The following is a 16,056-nucleotide window of genomic DNA, read 5'->3' on the forward strand; positions in this document are numbered from 1 at the left end:
TAATGGGTTAGCTTTGGCTGCTCTGATACCCAAAATGAGCCATAAGTTGTAATTGCTAGGTTTGACATGGTAAGTAAAAATCACAGAAAATAACTTTGAATGTTACCTTCTGTTTCTTGTGTACAACTTATAACTGTGCAGTTATTTTTGGCAAATACCAAATGTCAGAGGAGGAGGGAGGATCACCATTCATTTTAAGTTGAAATAATGCATTGTGTGGGAAGCCTAATTTTTTTTTGTAATGCAGAATCATTTAATTAGTACACCTGCCACGTGTCACTAGTATCAACTGAAATAATATCAATAAAACTAGGGCAGTTTAAGGCAGAATAAAGTGACGAACTGTTTTATCAGTGCATTGTTGTTTGTGTAGTGGCCTAAGACCAGCGAGGTCGGGTTCAAACAGCACAAACACTACTGCTGTTGACTGCAGTTGTACTGTGACCCTTCAAGTAAGCTAAGCTTCTGTCTCTTGTTTTAGTACATGTTGAATTCCATCAGCCCCTTATAATTTGTTGGAGGGTGGGTGGGGAGGTGTGAAAGTTTAGCAGGATTTGTCAGCAAAGTTGGATTTGCTAGCATATTAGATGGAGCATGAGGAATAGTTCATCTAAGCCAGATATTGGATAGGTCAAGAAGAGATAACAAGGAATTATGAGTGAGAAGTGGAGAAACAGCTAGGAAAAAATACATGGGAATATGTGAGAAGGTGAATTGGTGTCTTGCAGTTTGTCAGGAAGGTGGGAAGAATGCAGAAGGTACCGAACTAGATGGGAGCAATTCCCCTGAAGTAGATCAAAATTTTACTGGTCTGGGTCTACTTTCAATTTTTTTTGTTTGCATCTTGCCTCCTTTTGCACATCCTCATGGTGCCTGACTGCAAAGCAATGCAGAAGGGGTGCTTTGTACTGAGAGGCCAGGACTTCCCCAATGCGTGCTATGGGCACAGCGATGAATTGCAGAAGCACAGCGAACAATTTCAGCCCTGCGGCTTCACCTGTTGTTCTCCCAGTCTACTGGTGGGACATATTAGATGTCTGATACAATTGCTGCGTTGCCCTGATAGCTGTTAGTGCTTTTTCTGGGGTCATGGCAAAGACAGTGGTCTTTTGACCATTAGTTAGGGCATCTCTTGTATGGTTTCTGACTGTGTTGCTGATCCGGTCCCCCAAAATGACTGGCTTAACTGCATCATTTTTTCCCTTAGTATTCACTTGTGATGCAGAAGGATGAGAAATCTCATTTAAATTCTTAAGAAAGGAGCATTTCTTTGATAACAACTCACTGTGCCCTAATTTTTCTTCAAGATTATGAGGGGGGCATCCCCCCCTCAAAATACGGGGTATCTTGCTAAAGGGAAAAGTGTAAAATTAAGCAAGATTTATCTATTAATCCTAAAAGCTCTCCCTATCTAAGTAACCGGTTCCAGAACCTAAATGGTTAAAGTAGAAAATGTTAGTAATTTTGCTGCAAATAAATTGATCAGTATGCAAGACGGTTGTCACTGGCTGAATCATGGTCCACAGTTAAGGTAAACAGATCTGTGATGACATTTTCTGAGCAGAATACCAATGCTGCTACATTTCTTCCCAGAGGTTTCTGACACTTCTTATATGCGGATAAAATCCCTCTCCAGGAAGGTGTTGCTCGCAGGGAAGAAATAGCATCTTTGAAAGAGCCTTCTCTAAAGGTGGGATTTATTGTATTTCCTGATTCATTTGCTGTGAGAATTGTCTTAAAGAACATAGAATGGGATGTTTTTGCTTTCCTGCTTATTCGCTCAGTGCTGCAGATCTTTCTGATCTGGAATCTATTTAAAGTATCTGGCAGTGAAATTCAATAAAACAGCATTTAGCGGAGTTATCAAAAAGAATGTAAGCACTGTAATTTTTATGGTCTCTGAAAGAGATCTCTCATTTTATAATCTGTGGTTAACATGCAAATGCAATGACTAAATATATAGTTAGGTTTTAGCATAGGTGTTTCTGTGAAATTTTTTTGGCTGTGTGATGGCTTCATATGTTCATTGCCATATTCAAAAGAGATATGCTTTGGTTTATTCTTAAATGTCTCTGTGCTAGGCAGAAATCCCCCTCTGCAATTGACTGCAATCAGAACCTCTTTGCTGACATGCATCGAACTCCTGAATGACTTTAGAGTACGAAAAATACCACGAAGGTTTTGAAATCTGCTTTCTCAGAACATATAAAATGTCTGGGTGTTGCTAGAAAGGGGAGAGGGTACATGCATAATTCTTCATTTAGCCTTAGATCTACATTTCCTTTGAGGTAAGTGATGTCTCAGTCATTCTATGGATTGGGGTGGAAATCTGTTACGTTTGTGTTTATATAAGTAGAATCTTATCAGTTTAATCAGATGCCAGTGTCTGCCTTTAATTCTGTTTATTATACTAAATATTGGGGGATACAAGAGCCCTGTGAGGAGCAGAGGCATGCTCAGTGATATCTGACCTGTCAGAGCAACCTGGAGCTGGTCCTTAAAGTTAATGTCAGAGCTCCCAAGTCTGCTAAGTGGGTAACAGCTCCTCTAGGCCAGGGGCTTGAGGTTTGGGTTTAATTTGTTAAGTTTGGGTAAATGAGCCTTGGTTTAATAATCTCAAACTTGAGAGGAAGGTCCAGATGAACCCAGCTGATATCCCTCCAGTGGTGCTTGTGGTTGCAGTTTGCATGTGCTTGCAAGGTATCCCTGCACAGCACTGAGCCACTTCGTGCCTCCTGCTGTGCAAAGTGTGTGCTGATCCTTACAGCTATCCCATCTCTTTGAGATGAGTTTGGAGTTTCCCGAGGCTGGATCCCTACATTTTACCTGCTTATTTTTAATATATGCTTTCCTTTTTTTTTTTTTTTTTTTTTTTTCCCCCACAAAAAATCCATACATAATTTTGGAGTGACATATGTGCAGCACTGGAGGAAAGTGTAATATCAGGGCTTGAACGTGTTCAGCAGTAAATTTAATTCTGAAGGAAAGAGAAGAACGAATGCTGCTTTTACAGTGCACCCTGATGCTATCTCTGGGTTAGCATGGCTCCTCAGGGCTCCTCAGGGTGGGTGTGAGGAGCAGAGCAGAGCCAGGTCCTGTGCCGGGCAGGACATCAAAGAGGTGAGGCCTTGAAGGTTGTCTGCTCTGAACAGAACATCCACTAAAGTGTGTTCTGGTGAGTTCTATTTTCATAGTGTTTCTGTGCCCTTTGGCAGAGCTGTAGGTCACTTTCTAATTTCCGTCCAAAATACTGTGTATATTTCTCAGTTGAAAAGCAATGTTCATTCAACTCTAAGAAACCTGTTTTAGATGATTTTTCTGAGTACTGCTGTATGGTTATTGATGCTTTTTCTTGACCATTCAGTGTGACATTGTTTTACTTTCTGAACACATACCTTTACACTCTCGTTTTAATTTGGGGTACAGTAGGCACTGTTTGTCTTATTTCCATTGACAGGAGGAAAGTCTGCTTGAAGATCCAGTCTCGGAAAGAGAACAGCTTCTTTCCTAATTTTCATTGCTGCTGAAACACTTCTGTGGGCATCAGCACTAACATCTGTATGGACGTGGGCCTGGAACATAATCCTTTTATTGATTTATTTATCTGATTATTGTTTATCCAATGTAGCACCTGGTTCTGCAGTGCTGGGTCAGGCATCTGCCTGAGTAATCAGGGACCTGGGGAAAGAGGTTTACTCAATCTAATCTGGATGGATGTGCATAGGATGGTGCTTCGTTTCTATTCTGTTGCTCAATAATGTTACCTTCAGCAATCATCTCTTACTTCTAGACATTTAAGAGGAAATGAATCCTCCCCTTCTTTTGGTTTGTCATCAGTTTTATTTTATGCTTGAGCAAAATGAAGGTACAAGAATTTCTCATCCCAATTACAAATACAGGATTGCTTTCACTCTTAAAATGCCACTCAGTTGATTTTATTTATTTATTTATTTTTTATGATTACTGCTTAAAAAGAAAAATCTTGATGATTTATACCAAAATGTGTTTCTGAGTGATAGGGACACTTTGCAGGTAGATTTATGGCGTTTTTACCATCTGTTTTAATAAATGAGTCAGCAGAGTGTTTCAAAATGACCTCCGGTTACGTTCATGAAATGTGAGTTTGAATGCTACAAGTGAGTTATCGACGTTAGAATGCTACGAGTGCTCTTTTTCCCTGAAAATAGTTTGGTTGTTTAGAAGCTCATGCTTTCATTTATATGGAAATATGTTAATATACATTAATGCAGTGTTTCCATGTACTGAAGCTTTGGAGACAGCAGGGCTCTGTGGTGTGGTAATCTAGGCAGAGGTCGCTTTGCCCTTGCACATTTTGAAAAACACTGGAATGGGTATTTTGCTGTTGCTTTTTATTTGAAAAGAAGTTAATAAAAGGAAATGCACCAGCAGAAATTCATGAAATCGTTGAACAGATAAAATGGTATTATTTGAAATGCATAATGCTGCATAATGAATTTGTATAAAGTGTAGCAGAGATGAAGTGCTCTCCAAACATAATGAAGGAAACATGGATTCCGTAATTGAAGTTCTGTTGTACTTATTTGCTGGGAAGAATGGCAGGATTTCTGAACAGATTTGCTTTCCATTAGCAGATAAATATATCTGTAGCTCTGGATTCCCAGCCAACTTTAAAAAAAAAAAAAAAAAAAAAAAAAAAAAAAAAAAAAGTTGGATGGAAGATTTTCTTTCATGATAATTAAATGTTGTGACTGCAGATTTTTACCTCTAAAGTGAGTGTAGCTTATCTGCATTTAAAAAGTTTTAATTGCTGGCATGCTTTACAGGAGCTGCACAGAGATAAAAATGTCTGATCCATGGAACAAGAGAAAAGGATATAAATATGTTATAGTCCATTTTTCTTTTTTAAAACTGTAATAGACAGTCTTACTGCAACTAATAGGTTGTAAAAATACTTGCCATTAGTGTTCTGAAGGTGTCAGATGTGTGCTGTTGCTAATTCTCAGGTCAAAGATTTGGGGTTGAGGATGTCATTAAGCTGGGGCTGTATCATGGAATCATATAGTGGCTTCGGTTGGAAGGGACCAACCAAGGACCATCTAATTCCAACCCCCAGCAGCGTGCAGGGCTGCCAACCACAATATCAGGCATTGGATCAGGCTGCCCAGGACCCCATCCAACCTTGCCTTGAGCACCTCCAGGAATGGAGCTCTGGCACAGGGGTGAATGCTTGTGTCTGGGGCTTGGGTCAGCTCTACCAGGTGCCAAGCTGAAATACAGGAAGGCTTGCAGCTCTCCTGAGTTCAGCCTGGTCTTTGGAATACTGCTAGAATGTAAGTGATAAAAACAAAAGCATCACCTGGGAATTCATTGCTACTCTAAACTCTTGACTTCTTTGGAGGACTGAGATGTCTCTGAAGTTTTATTTTTCTTAGTACTTACAGTTACATTTGTCTTGGAAATGCAGCTCTGCGTATCTGTATGGGGCAGTTCAGCTACTGTGAGAGGTTGCTGGCCTTCATATGGCAGCCCATCTGAGAAGCTGAGCTGTAGCAGTTTCAGGTAAACTAAAATAGAGAGAGACCTGCTGTACACTGTGTTCTTTTATCTGCCTCCTAGGCACTCTTAATGGCTATTGACAAACCTAGACTTGTTGTAAGAGGGCTGAAAATTTGCTTGGCTTTGGTGGGAGAGCATTTCTTTCTCTTAGAGGAGAAAAAAAGGAAAGCTTTTCCCTGCTTGTTTTTGAAAGAGCTTTTCTCTAATTTTGTCGCTGCCGTTGTCTCCTTGGGGGTGATGGATTAAAGGTTTTTCTCTCTCTCTTTCCCTCTTCTGTCTTACAGAAATGGCATCTGATATTCCTGGCTCGGTGGCCTTGCCAGTGGCACCGATGGCAAGCGGCCAAGTGAGAATGGCAGGGTCCATGCCTTCCAGAGGGGGAAAGCGACGCTCTGGGTAAGGCATGTCTTCAGGGCTGAAACTGGAAATATCCATCTGTATGTTTATTATGTAATGTTGATGTAGGTAACTGTCTTATGGCATTAGTCACTGGTGTTCTGTTTTTCTCTTCAATGTATCTGCTCTTCCTGCAAGATCAAACTTGCTGATAAGAGTACTGTTTGTTGTTTTGCACACTTCAAAAGATTTTTCGGATTTGGCAAAGCATCCAGAAGCAGAATTTGGATCCTGTGGCTGTTTTTCATGTAACGATTGCACGTTGCCTACATCTGTTTAATCTCAGGAAGAATTCATCATGTGAATAAAGGTAGCAAGATTTGTTCTTGCTTGTGCGTGCCTGCTATCCAACTTCATCTGAAAAATGGATCTGGAATCTCTCAAATAGATGCCTTCTGTTGAGAATGTTTTCTTTATAGTCCCAGGTACATGGAAAGCATAAGCAGCCTCTCTGTTCGATGTTTGTGGTCTGTGACATTCTAAGCCTTAGTGGAACTGTAGCAGAGTCTCTCCAGCTTGGGGAGAAGGAGCCTAAATCAAGTCGAGCTCCTCACCTACTTGAGTGTCCTGCTAAAGAAAAAAATCTGTTTTTTTCCAAATGTAAAAGTTGATGTGACGTAGCCATAGCTTTTCCACATCAGGTTATTCTGTGCAACTCATAGAATCGTAGTAATCTGTATTAGAAGAAAGATGTCTTGAGAGCTAAAGAAGAACAACAAATCACTCTCTAATATTATCAATTTTTTTTTTTTTTTAATAAAAAAAGCTTTATCACAAGTAATGATCTGTAGGTGATTCTTTTCCAGAGTTCTCTCTGGTACGATTCTGCCTGCAAACGAAATCGATTGGTCTTACATTTAGTCCTAAGCATTGCAGTGGAAGGGCTTGGAATGAATGGTAATGTGAATAAAATCTTAACTGACAGGCATCTGGTGAGAAGCCCTAATTCCCTGTGAGAGCCATCCAGTCCTAGGTGCCGGGTTGAGGAGCAGTGTTGAAGCCTTGCTCCTGGGACGAGTTGAGGAAGGAGAACATGGACCTTATCTTGGGCACACGATTGGGCTTGTGGGGTGTTTTTCTGGGGGAGGATCTTCCTTCGGATAGGATGGTTGTTCCCCTTTGAGTGTGCTTCCATGTGCTGAGCCAATTGTATAAGATTGCTTGGAAAAATTACCCCAAATCTGTTTTTGATAGACACTTATGGTGGGAAACATTTTGATGACAAAGCCTGTTCAAGCCTCAGTAGAAGAAATAGAGCATTAGCAACTTTTCATTGCTACATAGCATATATAACCTCTTGTGCTTTTGGGTTAAAGGATATTTATCTCTTTTTTCTTTGATCATAAGCCACACAAGTATGCACACCAAATTTGCACAACAAATTGTGGTTGCAAAGGATTGATGCTACTAACTGTGAAATCTTCTGATTATACTAGGTACTGATTTGATAATTAATTGAAAGCTGTACACTAAACATTGCATTTTAAATATCCTCAATCTATTTGCAAGGAAGGGGAGTGAGGGAGGATGGGAGGAACATAAAATCAAATTATTTGAAATGTACTTAATATGCAAATTCAGTGAATTAGATAGTATAAATTTGCAGCTATACCCAGACTGTGGTGTTTCATCTGTGCACTGTGGCTCTAAACCAGCAGCCCTTCTTCAAGCCTGAGCCGGGGGTGCATTTTTTTTCCTTTGCTGTGCAGTATTCAGGCCTGGAGGGAAAGAATGCCTGCTGTGTCTGATGCCTTGTAGCGTCTCTTTGAACAAAGTTGCAGCTAACACTTGGTCCTTTCATTACTGCCCTGGTGGTGCATCTTTATGCACCTAAATCCTTGGGCGTTTTAGAAATGAGTGCTTTGTGTCAGGCATAAAGGAATATAGCTCTGAACGCAGTGGTCTTTTCTAGCTTCAGTTATCTCTGAAAATTGTTTCTTTTTTCATAATTGCTGAGGCAAGCTGGCAGAATAATTGCTGCGTGGTCTTGAATGTAGATCAGTTTGAGCTCATTGGCTATCCAGGAGGTGTTTCTGTGGTGCAGGCATTCAGCTTCATTGACAGCTCAGAAAAATATTTTTCTTTTCTACAGATTATACCAAGTGCTTTGTAGAAAAAAAGTGAGAGCCTCGTAGTGTGTAAGCTAATACATCGCTGTGATCAATAACTTCCTCACATAAAGTAGTTTTTCTTTAGGCTTTGCTGTATTGGAGGATAAGGGGCTTTTTCTGCAGTCATGAAGGGCTGAGTTCTTGTGTATTTACAGTTGCATTGGTTCTGTTCCATTCCATCACACACTCCTGTCTTTTCTCTAATGCAGCACTGGGAGATCTGAGCAGGACTGACCGCTCCCCCGTCTCTCCCCCCACCTTGTACTGCACGAGGGGCTGCAGTGCACACTCCATACACAGCTCAGCTCTGCCCCTTCCCATGCTGAACATACTCAGCATTGCTTAGGAATTTTACATAGCCATTTTGCTTCAGTGTTCAAATCCTTTCCCATCTCGTTTTTTAACCTGTGCAGAACCTCCTTGTGTTTGTTTGTTTGTTTTTTTAGTTTTTTTTTTTTTTTTTTGGTATGGAAATGTTTCCAATTAAATACAAATAAAAAGCATATTTTTGTCATATTACTTACATTGCTCACATATCTTCTTGTGGAAAATGTATTTTAGTAAGTACTTCATACGTCAATTCCTTTCACAGATTGATGTGATCAATGTGACAAAGGAAAACAAGATTTATATTCTTCAAAACAAAAGAGTGCAGTGCAGCTCTTTCTTAAAGTATCTTTTTAATGGGAATTTTAAATGATGATAAGATACTCCTTCAGTGACTTCTGAAATTATATCATTTGTCTTCTTTGAGGCTGCTTCCACTGCTCTGCTAATGTGCAGTATATTCTGTCTGAACAGAAGATCTGCCAGGGTAGAGGAGTTGGTTGGAATATTATTTTGTTGCATCTTGCTGTGATGAGCTAAAGGTTGCAGCTGATTCCCTGTCTTTCAGTTTGGCTTACTGTAGAGCAGATGCAGTGATTCAGTCAGGGAGCTGAAATCACTGGATTTTAACCTGGGATTTATTTCATGCTGCACACCAAAATTAGTAAACTTGTTTATTAACAACCGTGGGACAGGAATACACTTCCATTTTTACAAATATTGACACTTTTATGAACTTCATGTAATTTTTTTTTTTTTTTTTTTTTTTTGCACTTGGAAAAGAGTTGAGATTTTCTAGTAGTCTTACAAAGCAAAGATCTTAAAGACTTGAGTCTGCTGCAGTCTGGTAGCAGACTGTGGTGAACCTACTGCGAGTATGATAGGAATGACCTACAGAAGTTGAAAAATCAGAATCTCGTAAGAAGAGAAGCAGATATCCAGCCACTTAGATAAACTGATGAGTTACTTCCAAATGGGTGAGTGGGGCTGTGCATACAGCATGGGCAACAAGGCTGAGCCTCATCAGTTTCTCTGTCATTTTCTGTATTGCATTTTAGAAACAATAAAATAGACTCAATGCAGTAGAGGCAATATTTGATTCGGTGTGGTGACGGGGAAATTCATCTCTTAGCGCTCAGTTGAAGTATTTCATGAGAAGCCAAGAAAATACCAAGGCATGTAATCCTAGTGTATTGGAGTGGAAGAAAAAGGGAACACAAAATGAATTCATCCCAACTCAATCTCTGAGGAAGGGTCCTGGCATAGCACAGGACGTGTGGCTGGCCGCTGGAGGTCGGTGTTGTTCTGCGCAACGCAGCTGTGAGGTCACTGCTAAGGGAAGTGATTTACAGGGTGGATTTGGTGATAATTGGGTGAGCAAAAATGCAATTTCTTCTGAAAATGATGATTTCATCAAACTTAACCAAGTTAAAGATGTATTTCTTCTTAAGACTCCTTTGGGAAAATGATTTTCTCCCTGCTTCCTCTAGCAACGAATAACCACTATTGCCATCTGGAAAATATTACTCTGCTGTTCCCAATTCCTTTACATATTTGCTGCTTGTGTCCTGATTGAACGTAGGTTGCTGTGAGTCAGATGCATCTTTTATAGACCAGTCTGTCTTTGATATCAAAATAAGGAAGCAAGGCTGTACTGTCTAGATGGGGCACATACTGCTGTATGTTCATTTAATTATGAAGAGTTCTTACACCATTGTGCCCACACTCTGAGCATACAAATCTTAATTTTTAATTTGAAACGTTTTTTAATATTGAGATAAATATCGTTGTCACTTTGCAGAGTTTTGCAGTTAATATGACATACCTATTGTTAACGTGAAGTGGTAGAGACATTGAGTTGGTAATTATATCAAATTTATTGCACTGAAATGTTAGAAAACTTAGGATGTGAAGAAGCTCAACAAAACCCTTTATAAAATGGAACTATGATTTTCAATCTACATGAATTACTTCTATGTGGCTGCTCAAGTCTCCATCATACTAACATACTTCTTTATTAAAATTGATATACCAATACAATAATTGTATCTGAAAATTTTATATTGGCTTGGTTCTTAGTCTGTTGTAATGCCAAAGTCACCTTTGTTGTTAATGGGATGTCTATTCGTCCACCTCTTCATAGAGGTGGTGGTAAACTGCTTGGAAACATTACTGCTTCTACAGAATTTGTAGCAACTTAACATCAACAGGAAGGAGATGATCATGCTGCCTGACATAGGAGAGTAATGCAGTTGGCTAATTTAGGAGGTTAATCTTTCCAGTCTCACTGTGTTACAAACGAGGAAAGGTTCCTGCTTTTTGTGGCTCCAGAGCAGCCCAGCTAGATGGCTGGGATTTGGCCCAAGGAGAAGCTCGTTCTGTTGACTTAAGGAGGTCTTGGACACGAGGAAGGTAAGTTAGGTAGACCCATAGGTCACTTCAGTTTGGCCTAGATGAGGACCGCAATGTAATTGCCATCTGCAGGCTGGCTGGCAATTCTTGTGAGATGTGGTTGTATAGGGCTAAAGAACGTATCATAGTTAAAATCAATAGAGGCAAAGTACGTAATCCTCTCAGCAGAGAGGCTCAGAGTTCATTCTGGTTTACCTCCAATGTGATCTTTAAAACAGGGGTAAGAACATTGTGTACCTGCAGAACTTTATATTCTTTAGGCAGAATTTCAGTTCTTATGTGGAGTCTGTACTGATTTCTGAAGGCTTCTATCAGGCCTAAGAGAGAGTTCTTATCACCACTTCACAGGAGCTGCATTTGTCTAATATTTTCTATTATTCGTTAATGTAGGTGGTGCAGATTTTTGAAGAGCAGAACACAGCGAGGGTTTATTTGTTGTTTTGTTAACTTGTGTTCCTCGTGTTCCTGGCTCCATCCTGAGCTACTTTCAGAGGAATCTGGAGAGCATGAGACTGAATCTATGGTCATTAACACCTCCAATTAACACAAACTAAACAAGATTGAGAACTGCTGGCTTGAATGTGTATATCACCATTGCCAATTTCATGATTACATATTTGGAAATCTTCATGTTACAGGATGGATTTCGATGATGAAGATGGGGAGGGACCCAGCAAATTTTCAAGGTGAGCCTTCATAAGGAGTTGGCCAAATTGTTGACTCTTTCAGTGGAGGAAGACAGCTTTCTCAGTGCTGCTATTTTAAAGTCTGTTGGCAGCTTCTTCAGCCCACAAGTAGTCAGACAACTTGTCTTAAATTCTAGTTAGCTTTTTACCTGCTTCCTCTGCAGGTTAGGCACACTGGTGGAAATTTGCTCAGTGTAGCTGTTGGCTTGCAAAGCTGACAGTATGCTTTGTCATAATAATTTCATCTGCAGCTAAAAATTGCAATTTTTCTCATTTGACGTGGCTTGGTATTTCAGCTGCTGTAAATGAATTTTGGTTATTTGACATTGCTGAAGTTGTCTTTCTGCCACTGAAAACGAATTTTATTTTGAACTTAGTTCAGATGTTTACTACTTTTTAAAACAATATGACAGATCCTAGAGGCGAGGATTGTTTTTTTTTTGAGATTAAAGCTCATTACATACCATTAAGTGTAACTGGATAGTAAAAATTGCCAAAATAAATATTAATATTATAGTTAACATGGAATATTCTATGCTAGAAATAAAAACAAGCATTAAAGCATCATTGCCATTTTTCACTTTTCCTTTTGTTCTGATCACACTATCTGCGTTTTTTCATCAGAAACCAAGTGGCTGCTCTTGGAATAGGTGCTTTGAGGCCTACAGATAACTGCTAATTACTCAAATTGTAATTGCAGCTATATAGCTGCAGACATATTCAAGCACAGCTGTCACTGTAGGGTTTTAACATTATCATCCTAGCCAGTCTGAAAGAAAAGTACGCTGAAGATGTGCTGTAACACCATAGCGTAACCTTGTGGATGGGACCAGCAGCACTCATGTTCAGCTGTTATCATTTCCTGAAAGCATGTTCCAGCCTGTGGTACTAAAACTGATGGTCTGAGGGCTAGTCATAACACTTTCTAGAAGATGCCTGCTGCCAATTCATAACCAATAAGGCCTAATTTGTGCCTGTACAAGCATCAGGGTTTCTAGACACAGTGCTACACACACTTTTGTCTGGCTCTGCCCTGGCTTCGGCCTTTGAAAATCTGGGGGGGAGAGCCAGTAGTTCCATAATTTTTTTTGCAGAAGTATGATGTGCTGTGCTACGTCTCTGATTCTAGATGCTAGATCAAAATGTGATTTTTAAATCTTAAACGCTGTAGAAATCCCAGATGGATTTTGGAGAAGGTACAGAAGAACAGTGCAGAGATAGAGTACGTCGGGAAGGATCCACTCAGAGAGGTCAGCTGTGGGGCTGAAAGGGAGAAAAGATTAGTGGAAGCAGCAGCACCTTGAGCAACCAGCCAGATGAGGGTGAGCAGGCAAACTGCAAGCTAGGGCAGCTCTGTAGGTAGTTGTGTTAGCATGGTGCTCCATGTGGGTTAACACACCTTACTTCTCAGGGAGTTCCCAGCCAGCTCAGGTATCTGCATGGCTTGTCATGGGCACATGAAGATGCATGTTACTTCTCACCTAATGGCATATGGCAATTCCTCATTGAATCTGTTTTTTTGTTTAAACTTCGTAGAGCACTGTATGTTCTCTGGGCAGAGTCAAGTGGAAGAAAGTGACTTTTCACTTGAATGTTTTGAGGGTGCTAGTGCTAAATGTAATGCAGAAAGGAGTGCAGCTCAAGTCTCGCTTATGCTTTGGCATGAGAGTGTGAATGAGATTTAATGAGGAAGGAAAATAAGTCTCGTAGAAGATTTTGTATGTTTTAACTACTTAAAATTACTTTCAACTCATTTGTGAAGAAAAAAATAATTAATATTTCAGAACAGAAAAGATGCTTTCTTTACACCATCTTTACTTATCAGGTAATATGTGGAAGCTCCATAGGCTTTCTTTAGCAGTAAATTACATTGTTTTAGAAAGGCGTAATTCTGATAGAATATCTGACTTTGCTGTTGTAGTAGTAATAGTCTCAGTTCTAAAAAAGCCTTTTGCTTATTTTGTTTTATTTTTGTGTTTTAAAGAACCTACACATTCTGTTTTGGAGCAAGAGTTTTGATTTCTCCAAATATAGTTTTCTAGGTGCAAAAATATGTCTTTGTAACTTCTTTAGCAAACTTAATTTCAAAGGCTTGATGCCTTTCATAGGAAAAGTATATGAGGAACATATTATTTTTCAATGAAATGTTGCATTGCTGCCTGTCTCTGGGACAACACATCAGAAAGACTGAAGGTTTAATCAATGGGGCTGATGTCCCACGGATCTGGATATCCTCATTGATTTGCTGCAAGTATCTGTTTAGGCATCAGACTTCTATTAATTCAGAAAGGAATGAGGTATCTGCTTACTTTTAGGGATCTAAGCCAGTTATAATTTCACTTCTGTTCACCCAGCAGTTTCATGCCTGCCCAGCTTTTGCCAGTCTTTCCAACAAGTGGTACAGTGTAGATACCTACTAGAGCTTTTTTTTTCTGAAGGCATCTCTGTGTAATGCATTGCACTGAAGTGTGTGTCTCTCTGCCCTGCCGTGTTATCTGTAGACCATCAGTGCCCTCTGCTGAGTTGTGGTTGCAATCTGGAAAAGATAACTCTCACTTCCAACATAGCAATGAATATTTCATGGGCTGCTGTCGGTAGAAGCTCAGTGGTGTTTTCTGTTACGGTGCTGGTTGTGAAGTTTCCCAAGTGATGAGTGTATGTTAGTGTTTGCGTAAATCCAATGAAATGTATCTTCAACTTTTTTTTTAAATGTACAAAGGAAGTTTTTGAGTTGGCGTGGCTTGGAAGTTCCATTGAGCTCCATAGTTTCTTTGCTTTATCATTTTCATGCCCTCATTTTTCTTGCTGTTTTTTGTAATAGTTTGCAGTTGTGAACCTCTTTGCTTTTTGCTGCGTGTTGACTTTCCTAAATGTATAACCCTTGTGAATTTACTTACTGTCTTTTGTTTATAGGTATGATGGTGATCAAATATCTGGTGATAAGGAAAAGTTTGCAAGGTAGGCATGTTCCCGAGAGGTCTCCTGCTGAGAGAAAAGAAGGGAATGGTCATATCCAGAACATCTCAGTATGTGTGCCTTAGCTTAGAGAGCTGGTTATTTTGTTTCTAGATGGGAAGATGATCAAAGTACTCTGACACGAAAAGGATGGCCAGGAACAAAGAAGGAAAATCAAAAGTGATTTTTTTTCCCATTTTTGTTTTCTATGATGCCCTTCTGACTGATCAAAAGTAGAAAGGGTTGGCTGATCTAAAAATTCTTGAAGTCAGCAACACTAACCTTGGACCTTCGTGGGTTTGAATCAGCTCCCACAATCTCTCACAATGTAATGTTCCTCCAAAACTTCCATGCAAAAACAAAGTTAGAAATTACAGAATTAGGACATCATATTGAATGCATGTTTATGAATGCCAGGGTTCCATGGGCAGGCCCTTTTGGAAAAGGAACACGATCTGTCTTTTAGGAGTTTAAGTTTGAGCTAGCTTCAGGAAACTTTCAGAGCTTTGTTTGGTTGATCCCTTTCATAGCCAATTGGTTAACGTGCTATTACTTTTTATGATCATAAATAAAATGGACTATTGAATATTCTTATTTTTCTTCTCTTTTGCTGTGTGTTTATTCTTTACAATAGTTGTTTATAATTGATTGGGAGTATCAAGATAATTTAGTGGCAGCTAGGGGAATATATATTTGTAAATGTAAAATATGTGTTGAGTGCTTGTGTTTTTTGTCTCTCAGTTACCATTTCTGTGAAAATGCTGAACTTAGATCAAGCTTTCATCATGTAAAAATGCATTTTTCTTTCTTTTGCCCATATTTATCTGCATATGTATGCTGAGTTGTACACACATGCTGTTACGTACATGCACATTGTCACACAAGATGTTCTGCTTTTGTGTGCATACAGTCCAGCTCTCACAGGCTCTGTTCTCTCCCACAGATGTACAGACCACGCAAAGGCTCTGTGTCAGCCCTTTGAAGTGGAAAGTTTCATTATTAAGTTGTAATAAATAGCTAAATCAGTAGTGACCTTTTCCAAAGGACTGCATGTAATTTACTAAAACACAGTGGCCTGTCACTGCGGGCCTTATAAATTCCTTGATTTCATGAGTATTGGTGTAGTAGTGTAGGCATCAGTGGGAATAGTAACTGCATGTAGCCCTAACACATAGCATTTCTGTAGAAAGTGCCTCTTGCATGGAACACTTGTATGTGCAGGAAGGAGGTTATATGCTGTAAAGTAGGGCAAGCCCATGCATTCCTTTATTTCGGAAAGCAGCATACTACAGCTTGGATTTTTCTTCTCATTTTAAGAAAAGGCTCTACTATCAAACTTACTGCAAAATGTGCCAAGCCTTTCATGATCATTCTTCATAGCGTTCAATTTCAAAGAATGCTGGAATTTCTTTTAAAGTTGTGTTATCATAGTGATCAGAGCTGGTGGACTCTCCATATGATCACCATGTCATCTTGTTGGATCAGCCAGAGATCCCACAAGAAAAAGCCGTGCAGAGCTCATTGAAATCAGTGGAAGATGCTGCTTCGACATCTGAAGCATCACATACCTGTTGTATACTTGTATTTAGCTGCCATCTGACAGGTACAGTATGTGAAAAATAAGCTCTAGG

General features: G+C 39.6%; 1 protein-coding gene across 7 annotated transcripts in view; it reads left to right on the forward strand.

The window, feature by feature from the left end:
- Positions 1–16,056, forward strand: part of ARNT2 (aryl hydrocarbon receptor nuclear translocator 2) — a 92,369-nt gene that overhangs the window by 13,679 nt on the left and 62,634 nt on the right. For 5 of the 7 annotated variants that reach the window (XM_052671663.1, XM_052671667.1, XM_052671661.1 and 2 more), the window contains exons 2-4: positions 5,823–5,934; positions 11,423–11,470; positions 14,384–14,428. In XM_052671663.1, coding sequence (XP_052527623.1) covers positions 5,823–5,934; positions 11,423–11,470; positions 14,384–14,428 — 205 coding nt within the window. Of the gene's footprint in view, positions 1–1,587; positions 1,691–5,822; positions 5,935–11,422; positions 11,471–14,383; positions 14,429–16,056 lie in introns of those variants that run through there. The other 2 variants (XM_052671665.1, XM_052671664.1) reach the window with 2 other exon arrangements.

Source organism: Tympanuchus pallidicinctus, unplaced genomic scaffold (genome assembly GCF_026119805.1).
Source record: "Tympanuchus pallidicinctus isolate F22 unplaced genomic scaffold, pur_lepc_1.0 scaffold12, whole genome shotgun sequence".
Lineage (NCBI taxonomy): Eukaryota > Metazoa > Chordata > Aves > Galliformes > Phasianidae > Tympanuchus > Tympanuchus pallidicinctus.